Source organism: Arachis ipaensis, chromosome B9 (assembly GCF_059453495.1).
Source record: "Arachis ipaensis isolate K30076 ecotype BB chromosome B9, ASM5945349v1, whole genome shotgun sequence".
NCBI classification, from domain to species: Eukaryota; Viridiplantae; Streptophyta; class Magnoliopsida; order Fabales; family Fabaceae; genus Arachis; species Arachis ipaensis.
Window position 1 is genome coordinate 75,275,843 of NC_142444.1, and position 22,936 is coordinate 75,298,778.

At 33.7% G+C, this 22,936-nt stretch overlaps 1 protein-coding gene across 1 annotated transcript; it reads left to right on the plus strand.

Annotated features, from left to right (window-relative positions):
• Positions 1–4,583: 4,583 nt before the first annotated feature.
• On the plus strand, positions 4,584–7,685 carry LOC107616570 (uncharacterized). Its single transcript, XM_016318521.3, has 6 exons — positions 4,584–4,843; positions 5,322–5,483; positions 6,103–6,183; positions 6,296–6,421; positions 6,552–6,635; positions 7,307–7,685. Exons 1-6 carry the CDS (start codon positions 4,744–4,746, stop codon positions 7,384–7,386), a joined length of 633 nt encoding a protein of 210 aa, XP_016174007.1. The 5' UTR covers positions 4,584–4,743; the 3' UTR covers positions 7,387–7,685.
• Positions 7,686–22,936: the final 15,251 nt, after the last annotated feature.

Below are 22,936 nucleotides of genomic sequence, written 5' to 3' on the forward strand. Positions count from 1 at the left end.
ATCTAATTGAAAATTCATATTTGAGATAAAAATTTAATTACAAATTTTTAAATTATAAATATGTAATTAAAAATATGATGAAACTAGAATAAACACAGTAATTAAAGCTCAATGCATTTAATTATAAAGAAGTAACCATGATAAATTTAAGGGAATGAAAAAAATAAAAAAATGGTCAGTTTTAATCATTCTATCAATTCAATTTCATTAAAAATAGAAGAAACAAAAGCATACAAGTCTGTTAGAAGTTATGAATGTACTCTACCTTAGTTCTTAACCACCAATTCATGGACTTGATTCGTTTTAATTAACTACCAATTGCAGTTTAGTTTACCTCATTAATACGTAGTAGTTAGTCCTCCTTTGAAAGCTTCTCTGTCCCTAATTTTCTCTAAGATTGACTAATTGCCACATCGTTTTATGAATTTAAAAACAAATTAAAGATGTCTGTGCTTACTTTCAACTCTTCTAGATGAGAAATATAACGTAAGTCCTAAGTTTTTTCTAATACGGGCAGCAGGAGAATAAATTTAGTGATGAAAATTGTGGCAGTTATTTTCCGTTATCATTAATGTATTACTATTTGGTTAGCTATTTCTCGCTCCTGTCCAAAGGCGACAACTGACAATTTTCTGTCTTTCTTTTTTTCAATTTAATCGTGACTTGATTGCTCAATATATATACCAAATCGGTCTCTAATAAATTTTCGGCCATTTCTAACTTTTTTATTTTGTTAGATAAATCAAACTTCATACTAAATTTTGATAAAAAAATTAAATAAATCAATCTCGATTATTATTTAATAAAAAACATAACAATCCTTAAAAATTTTTAAAATTTTTAAATTAATCCCTCCATAAAGTCAAACAATATATACTGTGAGGGCTGATTTATCTAATTAAGTGATTATAATAGGTCAGATGTAGTGTGAGGGGGAGTATAGACCTTGGCTCCCCTAATATTTTGAAACAAAAATTAATAGTAGTGACTCGTGAGTTTATATTATATATAATTTTATTTTGTATTTGAGAGATAGGGTAAGTAATTACCTTGTACTAATAATTAATTGTTAAGCACATTTAATATCAAATTTATAAGTAAAAATCTAACTCAAATATTATCTATCTTTAATAACCAAAAAATTAAGTGGCAATATCCCATAAAAAAATTAGAAAATATATTATCACTAATTATTTTTTAATTGGATAAAATTTTCTAATCTTTAAATTTGTGAGCTTCCTCCATCACTTTACTATGTCACTTTCTAAAACATGTGAACCTCAAACATTATAAATTTTATGTTCTGTCTTAATCATGTTGAATTGAATAACTTGTGTATAATTCAAGAGATATGCCAAAGATTAATAGAAACATGAAAGTCTTTAATGTATTTTTTTATTAACCGTTTAATTTGTTTAGTATTAATTCTCTTTATTTTAATTGTTATAACTAAGAGATTATTTTAACTATGAATATTACAAAGAATAAATTTATAAACAAAATAAAAATTAAACTTTTTATTAATTATCTTTTGATTTATATTTAAAAATATTATTAAAAACTTTGATATGAATTTTATTATCCATAAAATTTGTAGTATGAAAAATTGTCATATATATTATTTATACTTTAAAATATATATTCTATCAGTATATTTTTGTAAAGTATTTTAGATTATATAATTTATTTGTATAAATTAAATTTTACTTTGTATTAGGTATATTTTTGAACTTCTTTAAATAATTTTTTGATATATGCACATAGACATAAGATCTTGCGAATATAATTTAAAGAGAAAAGCTCAGTATACAAGTGATTAGGGCTTGTAACTATTACAAGTTCATTAACGCCTAATCCACTAAAACGCGCTGCAACTCCTACGTCACTTACACGCGCTATACAAAGATCCCGCGTTTGTATAACTACCAAATTTAAAATATTTGTTTCCTTCTTTGTTTTCCTTCTTTCCAAATTTCATCGTTCTTCTTCTCGCGCGTCTTCCCCTGGTTTTTCGATCGTTCTTTTCCTCTCCTTTCTCATTGGTTTGTTCTTCGTCATTGACGTTAGTTCTTCTCTCTGTAACTCCAGCTTCGTTTTCTTTTCGATTTTCTGGTTTCTGAAATCAAAGTTTGAACTCGTTTTGAAGATAATAGATGATTCAACCTCAGATTGTCAGCTGAATCAGGGCGAAGTGGAGCACAAATAGGAAGGAAAACGAGATTAAGAATCAATTGATTACATGTAGCAAAGAGGGAAAATGAAACCCTCATAGTAAAGACTCATTTGATAGGAATTGGAATGATTTTCTGCTAAATTTTGGTCTTGTGGACAACAAGTGGCTTTCAGGTAGTGTTGGGTTAAAATCTGCAGCAGAGGTGTAAATTTAATTTTTTTATCGGGTGTATTTATAGTCTGTGTTTGGGTGTATTATGCAGATCTCTATGCAGACCATCATATATGGGTTCCAATCTATTTGGAATTCTGGATCACCACTTCATATTATAGTACCTATAAATCAGACATTTTGAATACACCAGAGAGAGTTTAATTAATTTTGGTCTTGTGGACAACAAGTGGCTTTCAGGTAGTGTTGGGTTAAAATCTGCAGCAGAGGTGTAAATTTAATTTTTTATCGGGTGTATTTATAGTCTGTGTTTGGGTGTATTATGCAGATCTCTATGCAGACCGTCATATATGGGTTCCAATCTATCTGGATCACCACTTCATATTATAGTACCTGTAAATCAGACATTTTGAATACACCAGAGAGAGTTTAATTAATTTTGGTCTTGTGGACAACAAGTGGCTTTCAGGTAGTGTTGGGTTAAAATCTGCAATAGAGGTATAAATTTAATTTTTTATCGGGTGTATTTATAGTCTGTGTTTGGGTGTATTATGCAGATCTCTATGCAGACCGTCATATATGGGTTCCAATCTATCTGGATAACCACTTTATATTATAGTACCTGTAAATCAGACATTTTGAATACACCAGAGAGAGTTTAATTAATTTTGGTCTTGTGGACAACAAGTGACTTTCAGGTAGTGTTGGGTTAAAATCTGCAGTTGAGGTGTAAATTTAATTTTTTATCGGGTGTATTTATAGTCTGTGTTTGGGTGTATTATGCAGATCTCTATGCAGACCGTCATATATGGGTTCCAATCTATCTGGATCACCACTTCATATTATAGTACCTGTAAATCAGACATTTTGAATACACCAGAGAGAGTTTAATTATGGAAAAAAAATTTACATATAATTGGATCAAATATATTTATACCATGTGTTCAATTTCTTACAAGAGTATATAACAGTTACATTAATCAGTGACAATATCATTAGAATCTATCTGACAAAATGGACTCAATAACAATGAGGATGGCCTGGACAGTCTTATTGCATCACTTCTCCTCGCTCATATTTCTGAATTTCTCACTCAACAGATGGGTTGCACACTTTAGGTCCTTGATTTGCTGTAAACAAAGCAAAATTAGAGTTAGATATATTTCTATTATGAAAAACTGATTTGATCGAAGACATATATTTGTTCTTACATTTTTTTCAGCTTGGTTTCTGCCTGCCATTTTTTCTGAAATGAAAAATACACCCATAGATATCAGTAAGATACACCCATAGATATGAGTCAGATACACCCATAGATATCAGTCAGATACACCCATATGTAAGAATCAGATACACCCATTAATAACAGTGAGATACACCCATAGATATTATTCAGATACATCCATATATATCAGTCAGATATCAGTCAAACATGCTTCAATATCAAGCCACATTACAAGTTCAAGCAGTATACACCCCCAATCTACGGAATAAACCCCAAAAAATCAACAACAATAGCAGGAGAACTTAGAACAAGAACGTAGAACGACGTAGAACTTAGAAGAACGACGTAGAACTTAGAACAGTGTAACAAAGAAGCAAGAATAATAGTAAACCCTAGAAGAACGACGTAGAAGAAAAGTAAAATATACATGAATCTTAATGAACTTACGTTGAGTATTGTTGCTTTGTTTTCTCTTCAGATTCTTCACGGAGAGTTTGATGGTGTTTTGATGGAGGTTTCGAACAACGATTTGTATATTTTGAACTTTGATTTTTGCTCGAAAATGGAAGGGTTTCCTTGTTTTCGAAGCATTTTGAGAAGTGGAAGAAGTGGAAGAGTTTCCCATACGTAACCGTTTGTGTTGAGCGCGTGAAGTGACGCTCCATGTAATGTAATCTGTGTTGATGCGCGTGACTTGTGTTTGGGCTGGGCCAACTTGTAAGCTTGTAAGCTTGTATGTGTAGCCCAGCCCTAATTTAAAATAACTCATTCGGAATTTGAAAACTTACTTAATATATTATAATTAATTAATAATCGCATTTATCGGTAATTATTTGCAACCTTTGATTTTTTTAAAAAATGCGGTAACTTTGGGGACGAAAAAATAATGGAAGCCCAAAGCCATGTAGAGAAAAAAAATAGATAAGAAAATGATAGCGTAGATGACTGGTAAAGCGTGTTTTAAATTCTAATCCCAAAAATAATAATAAACGTAGTTAAAAGTCCGCTCTATGTGGAACACGAGGATTTGGCCACGCATTAATCTACCACCTTCTTCATATTTATAAGAACATTTTCAAATCCCTCCATCAAATCATAAACTCTCCTCTACCTATATACTACTTCCAAATTCCAAAGACACTGCTGTTATTGCTTATTACTTGGTATATAAAAAATGGATTACTACTTGTGTAGGTGTTTAGGCCTTACTACTATACTTTTCATGGTGCTGCTTCCTATTATTGCCAAAGCTGATCTTGAAGATGATATTCTTGGTGCTTAACTCAACTACATACTCTTTCCCTTTTCCCTTCCCCTTCCCTCTTTATTTTCTTTTATCTTCTTTTCTTAACACTTTATCTTTTGAATTTAGGGGAGAATTACTTGAAGTCCCTTTTTAATATTTAAAAGAATATATATATATATATATATATATATATATATATATATATTTCTGTTAGAATAACATGTTCTCAAGTAAATTTACTCATGAAAAAACTGTTTTTATATTTATTCTTGAAACATACATAATTATAATTTAGCACAAGTTATTGTTTTCGATTAACAGTTAGTTAATAAATTTATTAATGTCAAAAGAAAGTCTAAATACACTAATAAAATACTGGTATAAATACAATATTAACTAAAAATATTAGTCAGTATAGATAAAAATTACTGGCATGAGCTTTTCTCATATAATAATGAACTAGTAGTTATTTATTAACCGTCAGAATATGGATTATATTATTGCAGGGAAGATTTGTGATGAAGTGGAATGTGGGAAGGGAAAGTGCGTAGCAAACACGAGTTACCCATTAAACTTCATATGTGAATGTGATAATGGTTGGAAGCGGACTCGGGACAATGACAATGATACAGATGCCAATAGCTTTCTCCCATGTGTCATCCCTCAATGTACTCAACTAACCCATCTTACATTTAAAAAAAAAAAATTAATTTTCATGTCTTTTGATTTATATTCTTATTTTTAAATATATTTTGCTTTTTAACATTTTATGAAAAATTAAGAAGTGGAAATAATGTTTTTAAAATTAGTTTCATTTTTTTTTTTGCAAAATCTCAAAAATAAAAAATAATAAAAATAAAAATAAAAAAATAAATCACAAATCAAATATATTTAATGACTTTACTTATTAGAATAAAGTTTCAAAATCACTTTAATCAAATTATTAAATTGGCTGTATATATTTTACCGGTTATGTTGCTAATACAATTTTCTCAAATAATTATTACATTGGTAACATCATGTGTTTCGAATAATGTTAAATAATAATATCAATTAGTTTTGAATTGGCCAAATAATAAATTCATCTATTCGAGTTTAAATAAGTATCTAAAGTTTGAATTTTGCCTTGTTATATGCAGTAATTTATTAGATATTTTTAATAAAATTTAAATTCGTAACGAATTAATCTTTAACTTGTCAAATTGAAAAATATTTAAAAAAAAAAAAAACAGCCTCGTATATTGAATTAGTGTTTCAGTCTATTCTATTAATATATTATATATGCAGGTAGTATGAACTACGGTTGCCAGTCAGCACCCCCTCCAGTTCCAGAGAAGAGTGTACCACACAATTTCTCAGCTTTTGATCGTAAGTATAATTAATATTATTATTGGGTTGATTTAATTTCATCTTTCTAAGTTCTAATAACGATATAATTAATATAAAAATGTGCATTATGTATGTGTAATGTGTGATATAGCGTGCTATTGGGCATACTGTGGGGAAGGTAGCTGCCAGAAGAACAAGACTCATACATACAGATGTGAATGCAATCCCAACACTTTCAATCTTCTAAACATCTCTGTTTTCCCTTGCTACAGTGCATGTAAGCAATTAATTAGTTAAATAATTAATTAAGGATCCAAATCAAACTTTCTTTCTTTAAGGCATAGGAAAATTAGAACAATATTGATATAAAGTGATTGAGTTTCCATTTTGGCCTTGCTATTGTTAAGGTACTATTGGATCTAACTGTTCCAAACTCGGAATCAAAGTTGAAGATTCAACCGCTGCTGGCACTAACGGTGGAAGTAGTCAAGGTGAGATTCACATGTTTTTTTTGCTAATTACTTAAATTATATATACACAAAAAATTAATCATAAAAAAGTAATCGAATTAATTATTAAATATTGGTGTACAAAAATATTTTATATGTATTAAAAATTATTTACTAAATCTATTATTATTTATTTGTGTATATATATACATGTTAATTTATATATTTTTTAATTAAATAATTAATTATTAAAATAATCAAACCTGCTATAGTAAAAATAATCAAATCTATATTAGGTCAATAATCAAACTTGTTTTTAATAACGATATTAGGTGTACATTAAAATTAACTACCGAATTTAATTATTAGTATATAATATATATTAAAATATAAAATACACATAAAAAATAAGTTAAAATACAGATGTATTTTTATATACAGAAACTGAATAGGCTAATTCTAATGTGCATGTAATATAGTTATTAATTTCTTTTTACGGGTGTCTAGATACGGCTTTAGAAAAAAAAAATATAATTTCTAAAAAGTAAAATTTTAAGAAAGATTCTAATAAATTAATTATTTAAAATTTGATTGAAACTCACTCATACTTTGGCTTATTAATTAAATAGACTTCACTAAATTTGCAAATTGCACAAAATTTCAAGAATTGAATCTGAAGCTTCGTTTCTTTTGGCGTTACTTTGTTCCTCCAGCAAGCTTAGTGGTTCCATGGGGAAGTTTGGGTTGGATAGTTACGTTGTTGATCTCCAGCGGTTTGGTTATGTGGAGCTAGGAATTTTGATGGGCCAGATTATTACTTTGTTGAGTTATTATTGTTGTATATGATTGGTGTCCACAATTTTTTTCCTTTTCTTTATTTATGTTGAATAATACACTAGTGATAGACTCATTGGTCAGTGGTTGTGTATTATAATAGTCGATTAATTGGTGATTATTTTGTGTGGGAATAAAGCCAGTGTTTGGCAACACACCAAAAAAAAAAAAAAAGAAGCCAGTGTTTGGTCATTGCTATGAGATGACTTATGTAAAGTACACTATAATGCACATTATTATCATTGTTGTTGTTGTTTAGATTTTGATGTTGGAAGACATAGATTTAGCTCACTCTTCTATTATTGATATGAAATGATTCTTACTATATGTGAGTAAAATTATATATATTTTTCTTCTAGAAATAATTCTATTTGAGTATTTAAGATTTGAAAATTATAGATATTTTCTTATATATTATCACATAATAAGCATAATTGTATATACATTTAACACATGAAATAATCTCTTATATATATTTAACTAAGTTTAACTAAATTGTTATAATAACTTTTTAAATCACGCTTCTTTTTCTCCTCCTCCTCTTCCTCCTCCTCTTCCTTCTTCTTCTTCGTTATCGTTATCACTAATAATATCAACATTTTGCGAACATCTTTATTATTTCTGATTTTCTCTATTGCCATCATTAAATAATTTTGGTTCATTTATTAATTTATTTTGGTTCATTTGTGTATTAATTAATGTTCACTTGATACTACTGATAAATATTGACCAAGTTTTTTATTCCTTAAGTAATTTCGGTTTATTTCTTAGGTTAATTGAGATTCATTTGGATCCAAAAATGAATTCGATGTGTTTTTGTTAATGATTGAGCCTTTCTTTAGCAAAAAGAATGAAATTATTTATTATCACTTTATTCAATTGTATTAGATTTCATTCCGTTCCATTCAATTTGTCTTGAAAGCCATTCCAACCATTGGGACAAATTATTTATTGACAACATACCTAGACTGCAAATGAACCGAAAATATTATTAAAACAAAACCATTTTATAATACCAAATGAATTGAAGATTTGTCTATTATATAAATTCAAATTCAGAAACACCTGTGTCTAGAATGAACTGAAAATATTATTAAAGCAAAGCCACTGTATAATACTAAATGAACCAAACATTATCCATTATATAAATTCAAATTCAATTCAAAATGTTAGTTTTTGATAGCAAAATGTTGGTGTTGTCGGTGATTACCATAACAAAGAACCTACGTGCGCAAATTTAGTTGGACTTAGTTGCCAAAAACACTTGGATATGTAGCTGGGTTGTTTATTGAAATACAGAGTATTATATTTAAATTAAATTTATAATTATTGTGTTGATTATTGTGTTTATTCCTAGGGTTTTATTAAATTTATAATTAGTTTTTTTTTTACATTTTTTCTCTTTCAATTAGGTCTCTGTACTGATTCTAATTTTGTAATTAGGTTCTTGTCAGTGTAAAAAATATTAGAGTTAATGGAATATTTTTCTGAAAATTGAAGGTACTCACAATTAAGAACTTAATTAGGTCTTTGATAATATATTTTTTGGGAGAAATATTACAATAATTTTAACATTTTTGACACAAAAAAGATCTAATTATAAAATTAAAAATAGTGTAAAAATTCACCAATTCAAAGAAAAAAAAATATAAGAATCGAATTATAAATTTGATAAAATTATAGGAATAAACAGAATAATTAAACTTTAATTAAATGTATGATATTTCATGTATTAAAAATATACAAAATAGGCTTATTATGCAATACATGAGAAAGGGTAATCTACCCTTTAGTTTTTGATGACCGAAGAATTATCTTAAGAAGATTTTATAAAGGTAAGAGGCTACACCTTTCCAATAACCTTTTTTTTTTATATCAAAAACTTAATCGAGCTTGCTAGTTAAAAGAAAGAGGTCTATGTCATTTTCACTCACCATGCATGTGTTGGTTGATTTCACTTGGACACTTGAATTGTGGTTGTTTAAACATAGACCTATCTATTAAGGCCTAACAAGGGCATAGCCCGATACAGAGCCTGGATAGCAGGAATTTGGCTTGGGCCCAACCCTAGTTGCACCAACATAGTCGTAACCCTTTGGAGAATAGAAATCAAGGCATGTTGAATATAGTTTAGCTAAAGCCACACTATAAGAAAAACGTTAAATACTGTTGAATTTTTCGTTGGATTTACTATCGCACATTAACAGTGGTTTTACCAGTAGAATTGGCAATAAGTTCGTTGAATAAAAAAATTGCTGGCAAAATTGATTTTTTGACAATAAATATGTCAGTAATAATTCGAGGGAAAAAGGAAAAAATCAGCGCGAACATTACCCTCGGATATAGGGTCAGATGAATCCGATGGTAACTGTAATAAGTGCAACGCTGCATTTTGGTCACTCGCAATGCGTTACTGTCGGATTTATTCGTCGGTAAATCCGATGGTAATCTTGCCTTAAATTCGAACCTCGAATCCTTTGTCCCCTCATTTTCAAATTACACACTCTCTCTAACCTTCTTGTCTCTCACTTTCTATCTCCATCTCTTCGTCAACACCACCTCCAGTAGCCCCCTCTCATATCTTACTCTCTCTCTGCTCTCCCTTTTCATCTCTCTTTGTCTCTCTTTCTTTTTCTGCTGATTCGTCGCTCTTGCAGCTGAAGCCTTCGCTTTATCATCGTTGCCTCCACCACCAGGTCGTCGCCTCCACCATCACGTTGTTATTGCTGCTGCCATGCCTCTGGTTCCACTGCCTGTGACTGCTTCATTCACCGCCTATGTCTCCTTCTATTTCCCTTTTTTTAGTTCGTTCTTTTTTTATTTTCTCTAATTAGTTGATTTAGTTGGTTTTTAATAATGTGTTTGTGCAGACAAATGGTTGATTTTTTGGTATTAATAGCTTAGAAGGTGAGAACAAATGTAAGATATAGTTAAGGTACTACTGCTAAGTCCTGACCAAGTTTATTTTTGGATCTTAGCTCCACTGTTGGGGACATTTTTTTCCTTTAAGTATATAAAATGTTATTTTATATTAGTGATGAGTATAGTTTATGAGATAATAGTTTTATATTGGTGATGAGTATAGTTTGTTAGTTTCAATTACCATTGAATAAAAATTTCTATTATAAGTGATGAATGTTTAAGGATTGAGGACTTATGGAATAATATATTGGTTGAATTTGTGAGAACCATGAAGGTAGATATGTCCATATTTCACGGGGAGGTTATATAAAAATGTCTTCAAAATTGTGGGTGAAATTAGTTAGTATAAGTGTTTCTAAATTTAAGTGCTACTAAATGATATAATTACTTTGTTTCAGGTAAACATGACGACAGACAGAGGTGTCACGAGTTGGCCTTGTGGTCAGGGTAGAGGGAGGGTGACTACTGGCTCTCATGGGACTATTTAGTCCTCGTATTCTACCTCGACTTCCCCTGGGTCGCTAAAGGATCAGTCCTTTATCATTGTCCCAAACTGTAAGAGCCCGAATTTTTGAAAATTAAAATATGAGTTATTTGAGATTTTGAAAAATATTTTAAAAATGACAAGAAAAAAATTTAGAATAGAAAATCGGACACTTATCTTAACTATTTTGGCCCTAGATTGGGCCAACGAACCAAAACCATAAAATGGGCCCATGTTGGGCTCATGCCCATACATATATAACCCTCAAAACTTAATGAAATTTCAGCCACCCCCTTTGGTGCGCGAAAATGAAACTCGCACAACTGAACCAGCAATTGCACTGGGTCGTCCAAGTAATACCTCAGGTGAGTGAGGGTCGAATTCCACGAGGATTGCCAGATTGAGCAAGCTGTGGTTATCCTACAGATCTTAGTCAGGCGAATAGAAAGTTGATTGTTGTTGTTGTAGGTGCATAAACAAAACAATAACAAAAGCAATAAAGAGTTGACGTAGAAATAATAGTAGAAATTAGTTAAGGCCTCGGAGATACTTATTCTTCTGGATTGATACGTCTTACTAACTAATTTAATGACGAGTGATTCATTCAATGGCAAGGCTATAATAAGTAATTAAGCCAGGGGTAGGGTCATTAATCTTCTCTGATCCAAACCAAACGCCCGAACAGGTCAGTCACTCTTGACGAGGGTGAAGCTCATGCAATTCAATCTCTGATGATCCTACTCAAAACGCTACGGACAAGGTTGGATCTTTCGAATCGGAGAATGAAGCTCTATGATTATAGCCTTGATGCCACAGGGACCTCAATTACCCATGACTAACAAGATTTCATGTCATGTATCCCAATTAGCCCAAATAACTTGTTGGAACTTGTGATGTACTCTCAAGCTGTAGCTCAATATGATCCGGGTCAAGACTTGCAAAGAACGCATATAGAATAAAGGGTCATACTTTAGTTCCACCCCAGATTGATAAAGATGAAGAACGACTGATAAATGGTTTTATGCCGGTGTAGAATTTATCGATGAATCCAATCGTAGTATAGCCTAAACCGATACGCAATTCCTCATCAAACAATCTAAAATCAATAACCGAGAGTATAACTCCCGAGTCGTTTGATGATTGAACTCTTTGATGGTATAGAATTTCCTCAAATGAATGAGTTCTCGTTGCAAGTATAGTTCTAGACCAACAAAGAGTCCTCACATAAAAAAATTTGGTTGTCACAAGTACAAACCCCAATAAGAATTAACCGAAGTATTTGAACTCCAGGTCGTCTCACAAGGAATTGCAATGAAGTGAATGATTATTGGCTATGAAGGGGTAAAGGGGTTTTTGATTGATAAGAGGGGCACTAAAATAAATGACAAGGAAAGTAAAGAGAGCAATTAAAGAAAGCAATTAATAAAGAGAGACATTCATGGCAAGGGTTGAGATCATAGGCTTTCTATCATAGTCATGCAATGATTAATTCATCTTATTTAGTCAACTCCAACAAATATGGAGAAAGTCAAACAAGATTAATCAATCATACCACAATGATAACAAGAATTTATCTTATTACGTCATCTCCAACATTGGAAGAAGGTATCATATTATCTTCCATGAGAGAAAGTCTAATAAGACTAGCTAACCTCAATCCAAAAGTCCTAATCAACTTACTAATTAGATTAGCAAAAGATTAGCGTCAATGGAAACAATAATCCAAAATCCTAATCAACTTACTAATTTAATTAGCAAAAGATTAGCGTCAATGGAAACAATATTAGCTAACAACTCTAGATCACCAACATGAGTTGGATTTTCATGACTCAGGATTGCCCAATTACTCTTTCCAAGCCAAGAATGCTCAAAATCTACTCTAACATCCAACCAAGCATTTTGTCAAACACTTGGAAGGTATAAAAGGAAAGCATAATAAAGGTGCAAGAATAATAAAATCTACCAACTACCAATTGCAAGAAAAGTAAATCAACAACTCAAATCATCAATAAAAGAACATCAAACATTAAATTTCATTAAAGAAAAGATCCAAATCCAACAAAGGGCTCATGAACATAAAAGTAACAAAATAAAGGAAATGAAAAGTAAAACTAGAAGAATAGAGATGTAATAACAAGAAATTAAAAGGAAGAACTAAATCAAAACAAGAATTATAACTTGAATCCAAGAAGAATTAACTAAAACTTCCCTAAAATCTAGAGAGAGGAGAGAGCCTCTCTCTCTCTAGAATTCTACCCTAAAAAATGATGAAAAAATAAACTATGACTACTTTCTTCATTCCCCCTTCAATCCTTGGGTTCAATAACATCAGAAATGGGTTGGATTGGGCCCAAAATGAGCTGTAAAATCGCTGGGGGTGATTTTAATTTGGTGGGCCCACGTGCTCCATCGTCGTGTGTGCGTACATGGCACGTGCGCGCCCCTATGTGTCAAGAAACATATGGCAAATTTTATATCATTTTGAAACCCCAGATGTTAGCTTTCCAACGCAACTGGAACCGCCTCATTTGGACCTTTGTAGCTCAAGTTATGGTCGATTGAGTGCCAGGAGGTCGGGCTTGACAGCTTTACGGTTCCTTCATTTCTTCATGAGTTCTCCCACTTTGCATGCTTTTTCTTCATTCCTTCCATCCAATACTTGCCTTATAAAGCTGAAATCACTCAACAAATACATCAAGGCATCGAATGGAATTAAAGTGAACTAAAATCACCATTTTTAGGGCCTAAAAAGCATGTTTTCACATTTAAGCACAAATCAAGGGAGAATTGCAAAATCATGCTAATTCATTGAATAAATGTGAGAAAAGTTGATAAAACCACCCAAATTAAGCACAAGATAAACCACAAAATCGGGGTTTATCAAATCTCCCCACACTTAAACCAAGCATGTCCTCATGCTAAGAATAAAAAAGGACCAGAAAAGGGGTATGAATATTTATTCAATGCAAAGAAACTATATAAACCTATCTATATGAATGCAACTAAATGCAAGATGATTCTACCTACTTGGTCAAAAGCAAATCAATCTCCAAGAATATATATCAAGTAGGGCTAAGTAGTATGAAGATTGTTCAATCCCACCAATTCAAATATCAAAATGAAGTTCAAATAGACTTGCAAGAAGAAAAGCTCATGAAAGCCGGAAACAAGGAATTGAGTATCGAACCCTCACCGGAAGTGTATCCGCTCTAGTCGCTCTAGTGTATAGGGTCGATCACTCAATTCTCTTCTAATCATGCTTTCTATGATTTGTTTTTCATCTAACAATCAACAATTATTCAATGCATGCATACATTCATCACGAGGACTTATTCATAGATTGTAATGGGGCTAGGGTCAAGGTAGGGATGCATATGGTCAAGTGAGCTTGAAATTTGTATCTTTGATTAACCTAAGCTCTCACCAAACACATGTAACAACCTATACAATTCTAATACATGACCTAGCTACCCATGATTCCCACTTTTTCTCATACTCATGCATTCTCTTTAATTCACATTCCACATGCATTGATTTTTATTGAACTTTATTTTGGGGCATTTTTGTCCCCTTTTTATTGCACATTTTTTTGTTTCTTTATATATATATATATATATATATATATATATATATATATATATATATATATATATATGTTCTTTTTTTTGTCTTTATCATCATTTTTTTTCTAAAGTATAGACAAATGTATCAATGCATATAGTTTTACATACAGTGCATGAATATGTACCCAATTCCCAATATTTTCAACAAAAAATAAAAATTACACTTTTACCTCAACCAATGTCCCAAGGTTCCCATACCCAAATGATACACACCCTCACTAGCCTAAGCTAATCAAAGATCCAAATTAAGGACATTTATTGTTTTTCACTTAGGGGTAGTGATGTGCTAACATTAAGAACAAAAGGGATTAAATAGGCTCAAAATTGGCTAACAATGGTTGATGAAAGGTAGGCTATTTGGGTAAGTGAGCTAAATGAAATGATGGCCTCAATCATATAAATGCATGTATACATGGAACAATGGACATAAAGAATCAAACAAATCAAAGATTACAATCATAGAAAGAGAATGATGCACACAAGAATAAAAATAAGTGGTTATAAGATGTAACCACACAATTGGGCTCAAAACTCACATGCTTGTGTTCTTAGCTCAAAAACCATGTTTCAAAATAAATTCTTCAAGCAAGTTCAACAAAATTTTTTTTTTTCAAATTGGTAGGGTGCCCTAAAAACAGTTTCTTGGAAAAGAAATCATCACCCTAACCAAGTAGTCCTAACATAAAAAGAAGTGGTAAAATATGTACAATTTCTAACTAGAATGCAACCTATCATGCAATGCAACAACTAACTAACAAGGACAAAAATTAAGAATTTGGTGTTGAGAAAGGAAGTTGTTACCCATGGAGGTCGGTCGGACGACCTCCCCACACTTAGAAATTTGCACCGTCCTCGGTGCATGCAAAGAAGAGTAAGGTGGACGGGTTGCTACAATTGATGAGCTCCTTCAAAAGGTTGTGCGGATGAACTTGTTTGTTGCCCCATTTAGAAGCCTTTCCATTCCTTTCCTTCTTGGTGGCCAACCTCAAAGGAGAGAAAAAGAAAGAAAATTAAGCCTATAACAAAGATATGAAAGCAATAGAACATAGGCGGGGGCTAATGCCAATTAAGAGTAGGGTTCTCACTACATGTTAGCTACGCATGTGAGTGAGGAAGCAATATAAGCAAAGGGAATATCAATTAATACTTGATGCAAGAGTAAAGTCAAGGCATGAAGAGCACTCAAAAGCATCAGGTTCGACTAGAAAGAGTGGGTCATGAAATACATGTAAGCTCATATCAATGCACAAAGAATATAAGGAGCATCAAAGGTTAAGCATTGAATTAAATATTTCATTACCCATCAATATCAAACAAGTCTAGAAGCACCAAGATTAACCAAGAAATTCTCAACAATTGAGTAAGAGAATTCAATACCATTATTAAAACAAGAAACTTAGAAAAGAAGATAAGAACAAGCTATAAAAACAAAATTAAAATGCAATAAATGAAAATAAGCAAATGTAATAAAAGAAAATGGAAGAAAAGAAATTTTTTTTCTTCCTTTTTTTTTACCGGCGCCGACGCGTCATGCACGCTTCCGCGCCGATGCACAGTTTGGCTAAAGGACACGTATGCGCCAGGTGCACGCACGCGTGTGTTGCAGGCACAGGATAGGCACAAACTGGGCATAACTCTCTGGGACATGTACCAGGAGGGTAGGTGACGCTATCGGCGTGCACGCGCACAGTGTGCGTGCGCGCACGCGTGGGTGGTTTTGTGCCTCAGGCATGGTGCTGGCGCAGTGTAGGCGCAACTCTCGGGTCAATGTATAGAGGGGTGAGATTTTTGCATCCACGTGTCCACGTACATGGCGCGTTCGCGTGGATGGTCGAAAATGCTTGAGGCGCGCGTACGCGCCAGGTCCGCGCACGCGCGGGTTGGTGCTCTGTTTTTCAAAATTTTTCCAAGTTCTTGCACCAACTAAGCATTCCAAACCTCTAAACAGCTATCCAAACACCTTAAAACCTTATTTAACATATTATACTACAAAATAAACTAAACAAACAAAACAAAACATGAAACCAAACCTATTCTACCAATATTTACAAAAGAGAAAAATGAAAAGAGTTTACCATGGTGGGGTGTCTCCCACCTAGTACTTTTGTTTATTGTCCTTAAGTTGGACTTGTGGGGAGCTCCTCTTAAGGTGGCTTATGCTTGAAGCTATCCTTGAACATCCACCAATGCTTGAGTCTCCAATAAGCTCCATTCTTCAATTTTAATATCTTCAAGTTTTGATGGAGTTCTTCACAAACCATGAGCTCCCAAAATTGATTTTCCTTGTGCGATCCAGGATCCCACACTTTGTTTTGACACCCATCTTCAAAGTGATCATCATGATTCCACTTGGGTGGTTTAGCCTTGGAATTCTCAAAGAAGCCTCCAAACAACTTTCTAGACCCATACAATTTAGCTCCACACCAAACCTTGCAATCAAACCTTGAGCAAGCAACCATAATGAACCTAGAATGATGTTTCCAACCACTACACAACTCTCTCTTACTCTTAACTCCAGAAAAAGCTCTAAGTTGACCATCATTTTCAATCAAACCATATTCAAGTGAGAAAGCAAAGCTTAGGGATAAGAATTTTACTCACTTAAATGTTGTGTTGGATGATGACTTAAGAAGGGATGGTCCCAATGATCTTGCAAGTTCCACTCCCTTGTGCTCTTCCTTGACTTTCTCCACCTCCTTACAACTTTCCTCAACTTCAACCTCTTCCTCTTGGTGGTTTGCTTCCAATTCAATTTCTTCTTCATTACTCACCAAAGGTATGGGAGGTGAGGTATCTTCTTCCCTACCCTCTATGTCAAACCCAATTGGAGTGGATTCAATTGTACATAAGAATTTCTTAATGATTGAATCCATCTCTTGGTCAACCTCTTCAAAGGCTTCAACCACTTCTTCCAGCTCAATTATCTTAACTTCCTCCTCTTGTTGCACTCCTTGCTTCAACTCCTCTTCTTCGCTTTGAAGCTCTAAACTCACTATGCTCCTTGGTTGCTTCTCCACATTCGTCAATGGGAGTGCCTTGGTTGCTTAGGCTTAGTCGGGAGGAGGCCATATTGCTAACGGCTTCCACTAGGATAACCATCTTGGCTCCTAGCTCTTTAAACTTATTTTCATCCTCCTCTTGTCGCCTTAAGATATGAGATTCAAGATCTCTCAATTCCAACATGGAGGCTTCATCGGGAGGTGATGGTGGAAGAGAAGGTTCATTGTTTGAGGGGAAGGCATTATAGTTGGAAGGTGGTTCATTTTGGTAAGGGTATGGAGTTGGTGTACATTGAGGTGGTTCTTGAGAGTAATTGTGTTGGAATGGTGGTGGTTTCATGTATGGTTCATATGGTTCATAAGGTGGTTGGTATGATGATAAGAGTTGGGGTCATATGGGGATGTTTGGTGGTATGGGGCTTGTGAGTAAGGTGGTTCAAAATCATGTTGAGGGGGTGGTTCATAGGCATGTGGTAGTGGTTGTTGACAATCACTATAAGGGTCACCACATCTATTAGATTGATATGCATTAGGATTAGAATTATACCCATAAGAAACCGGAGGGGGTTGTTACCAAGAAGGGTGATCAATCCTTTGAGGCTCCTCCCACCTTTGATTGTTCCATCCTTGATGCATATTACCATTGTAGTTCCCATTCCCTACAACATAATTTGAGCCAAACTCATAGTCAAAGTGATGAAAATTCATAGTGAAAGAAAAAAAAATAAAAATAAAAGCTAATAAAAATAAGCAACAAAGTCTTAAAATTAGCAAAAACTAACAAATAAGCAAAAGGCAAACATATTCACAATATTCACAATAGCCAATAATGTAACACCATTGCAACTCCCCGGCAACGGCGCCATTTTGATGATCGAACTCTTTGATGGTATGGAATTTCCTCAAATGAATGAGTTCTCATTGCAAGTATAGTTCTAGACCAACAAAGAGTCCTCACATACAAAAATTTGGTTGTCACAAGTACAAACCCCAATAAGAATTAACCGAAGTATTTGAACTCCGGGTCGTCTCACAAGGAATTACAATGAAGTGAATGATTATTGGCTATGAAGGGGTAAAGGGGTTTTTGATTGATAAGAGGGGCACTAAAATAAATGACAAGGAAAGTAAAGAGAGCAATTAAAGAAAGCAATTAATAAAGAGAGACATTCATGGCAAGGGTTGAGATCATAGGCTTTCTATCATAGTCATGCAATGATTAATTCATCTTATTTAGTCAATTCCAACAAATAGGGAGAAAGTCAAACAAGATTAATCAATCATACCACAATGATAACAAGAATTTATCTTATTACGTCATCTCCAACATTGGAAGAAGGTATCATATTATCTTCCATGAGAGAAAGTCTAATAAGACTAGCTAATCTCAATCCAAAAGTCCTAATCAACTTACTAATTAGATTAGCAAAAGATTAGCGTCAATAGAAACATAATCCAAAAGTCCTAATCAACTCACTAATTTAATTAACAAAAGATTAGCGTCAATAGAAATAATATTAGCTAACAACTCTAGATCACCAACATGAGTTGGGTTTTCATGACTCAAGATTGCCCAATTACTCTTTCTAAGCCAAGAATGCTCAAAATCTACTCTAACATCCAACCAAGCATTTTGTCAAACACTTGGAAGGCATAAAAGGAAAGCATAATAAAGGTGCAAGAATAATAAAATCTACCAACTACCAATTGCAAGAAAAGTAAATCAACAACTCAAATCATCAATAAAAGAACATCAAACATTAAATTTCATTAAAGAAAAGATCCAAATCCAACAAAGGGCTCATGAACATAAAAGTAACAAAATAAAGGAAATGACAAGTAAAACTAGAAGAATAGAGATGTAATAACAAGAAATTAAAAGGAAGAACTAAATCAAAACAAGAATCATAACTTGGATCCAAGAAGAATTAACTAAAACTACCCTAAAATCTAGAGAGAGGAGAGAGCCTCTCTCTTTAGAATTCTACCCTAAAACATGATGAAAACTCAAACTATGACTACTTTCTTCATTCCCCCTTCAATCCTTGGGTTCAATAGCATCCGAAACGGGTTGGATTGGGCCCAAAATGAGCTACAAAATTGCTGGGGGTGATTTCAATTTGGTGGGCCCACGTGCTCCATCGGCGCGTGTGCGTACATGGCACGTGCGCGCCCCTATGCGTCAGGAAAAATATGGCAAATTTTATATCATTTTGAAGCCCCAGATGTTAGCTATCCAACACAACTAGAACCGCCTCATTTGGACCTTTGTAGCTCAAGTTATGGTCGATTGAGTGCCAGGAGGTCGGACTTGACAGCTTTACGGTTCCTTCATTTCTTCATGAGTTCTCCCACTTTGCATGCTTTTTCTTCATTCCTTCCATTCAATACTTGCCTTATAAACCTGAAATCACTCAACAAACACATCAAGGCATCGAATGGAATTAAAGTGAATTAAAATCACCAATTTTAGGGCCTAAAAAGCATGTTTTCACATTTAAGCACAAATCAAGGGAGAATTGCAAAATCATGCTAATTCCTTGAATAAATGTGAGAAAAGTTGATAAAACCACCCAAATTAAGCACAAGATAAACCTCAAAATCATAGTTTATCATCGTTCTCCCTAGGAATGCTTCAAAATGCACATTGTTGATTAGAAAGTGTATTGGTGTGTGGAGTTTAATATGAGAAGAGAACAAGCTAGGAATGTGAATGAAAATCAAACTATACAAAGGCCTTGGCTAGAAGTGAGAATTGGACTACCTATCATCATTATTTCTATCAATTGTAATCTCAACTAGTTATTGCTTCACTCAATTAACCTCTAGTATTAAGGAAAGTCAAGTTAAAGTAATCAATTTGAATTCACAAGTCCTAGCCTAACCCTAAGGAAGTCTAGCTTTAGTGACATGCAAATCAACTAGCAATTTCCGATTGACAATCAACAAGAGACATCAATAAGTCAAGTGCATCCAACATCTCAACTTCCAAGCCAAGTAAGGAAAATCTACTCCATGGTTAAAGTTGGCATTTTCTCAAACACTTGGAGAACATTGATGAGAATCATTGTAAAATTGAGAGAAAAGCTTGAAATCAAAGGTGTCCAATACAAGAAGTTAACAACAAACAATAATTGTAGGCTAAGAACTTGAATTACCTCAATGTATCAATGGAAATAGAAGTAACAACATCCAAAAAGCTAGATCCTCAAGTAACTTGCACAACAAGAACTAAATTGAGAAGAGTAGAATCTAGATCTATAATTGGAAGTAATGTAGAGTGAATTAGCAATAGATCTCACCAATTAGTACAAGAGAATTGGAAATTTGAGAGGTAAAACCCTAGAAAAGCTAGAGAGAAGGTAGACTTTCTCTCTCTAAAAATGTAACTAACTTCTCAAAATATCTAGATTATGTCTAATGATCCCAATCCCCCTAATCCTTGGTCTTCTTATGCTTTTCCCGCCAGAATTCTGCTCCAAAACAGGGCCTGCCACTGCCTGAAATCACTGGTCACGTTTTCTTCTTAAAAAATCACGTGCGGCCATCGGCGCGTATGCGCACAGCACGCGTACGCATCCCTGGAGTTTTTCGTGACCCACGCGCAGGCGCATAGTACGCGCGCGCGTCCAAGGATTTCTGGCCCAGCCATATAGGCACGCCGGCTTCTCGTTTCGGCTCCATCGCGCCTGCTCTGAGGATGCACATCCACGTGTACGCGTATGGTGCGCGTGCGCGCCCATGCTTAAGTTTCAAAACTCTAATTTTTCCATGCTCCTTCCATTCATGCATGCTTTCTTCATCCCTCTTAGCCATTTTTGCCCTATAACTCTGAAACCACTTAACAAACGGATCACGACATCAAATGGTATTGGAGGAGAATTACGATATATCAATTTTAACGCAAAAGGAGCATATTTTCATCTATGAAGCAAAGTTCGGGAAGGAACACAAAATCATGCATTTTTATATGAATAAGTGTGAAAGATCATTGATAAAACCCTCAAAATCTATACATGATAAACCCTAAAAATGGGGTTTATCAACCTCCCCACACTTAAATTATAGCATGTCCTCATGCTGAAAGAAAGCAAAAGATCAAAGGATTACAAGAGAATGAGATTCATGGGATGCGATCTACTTACATGAATGCCACTAGGGTGTATGCCACTATCCACTTGGTCAAAGACAATTCAATCTTCCTAGAACATATATATAGGCACATAGGGCAAGGTGATAGGCAATGCATGAACTCTACCAATTCTAATCATCAAAGTGAAATATGCACAACTTGCATGAAGAACGCTCGCGAGAGCCAGGAACAAGGAATTGAGCTTCGAACCCCTCACCGGAAGTGTTTGCACTCTATTCGCTCGGTGTATAGGGTTGATCGCTCACTTCTCCTCTACTTCATGCTCTTCCAAAATTTGTTCTTCCTCTAACAATCAACAATTGTTCTATGCATGCATACATATATCATGAGGTCTTTCCTTAGGTTGTAATGGGGTTAGGAGTAAGGTAGGGTTATATATTTGGCTAAGTGGCTAAAAATTGAATCCTTTGATTAACTTAAGCTACCCACCTAGCCTATATAACATCCTATACAATTATGTACTAACCTAACTACCCATTCCTCACTCTTTCACATACTCATGCATTTACTTTTGATCATTATACATATGCATTGATTTGTCTTTAAGTCTTACTTTGGTGCATTTTGTCCCCCCTTTTTGTTTCTTTTCCTTTCTTGCTTTGTTTGTTTCTCTCTCTTTTTTTTTCATTATTCCCTTTTTCTTTTCTTCTTTTTTTATTTTGTATCTTCTTTTGTTTTCTCTTTTTTTCTCTTTTTTTTCTTATCAATGCATATGGTCTACACATTTGGTCAACACATGAGTATGTATCCTCTTCCCAATATTTTTAACAAAAGCAACAACATGCTCTTACCTCAACCAATGTCCCCCCCCGTTTCCCCACACTTGAATGACGCACACACTCTAGCCTATGCTATTCAAAGATTCAAATAGGGACATTCATGGTTTTCCGCTTTTGGCTTGTAATGTGCTAAAATTAAAAATAAGTGGGTTAAGCGTAGGCCCAAAGTTGGTTGCAAAGGTTGTTATAAGGTAAGGTCATTTGGGTAAGTGGCTAAGTGAATTAATGGCCTCAATCATGTACATGCATTCATACATATAACAATGGACATATAGAGTCAAACAAATTAAGGATCACAATCATAGAGAGAGGACAATGCACACAAGAAGGAAGGTAAGTGGCTAGAAGATGTAGCCACGCAATTAGGCTCAAAACTCACTTGCTTGTGTTCTTGGCTCAAAATCCATGTTCCAAATTATATTCTTCAAACAAGCTTGGCATAAAAAAATTTTCAAAATTGGTAGGGTTGCCCTAAAGTTCTAGTTTCTTAGGAAAGAAGTCATTACTCTAACCAAGTGGACTTATCAAGAGATAACTATCATGCAAAGG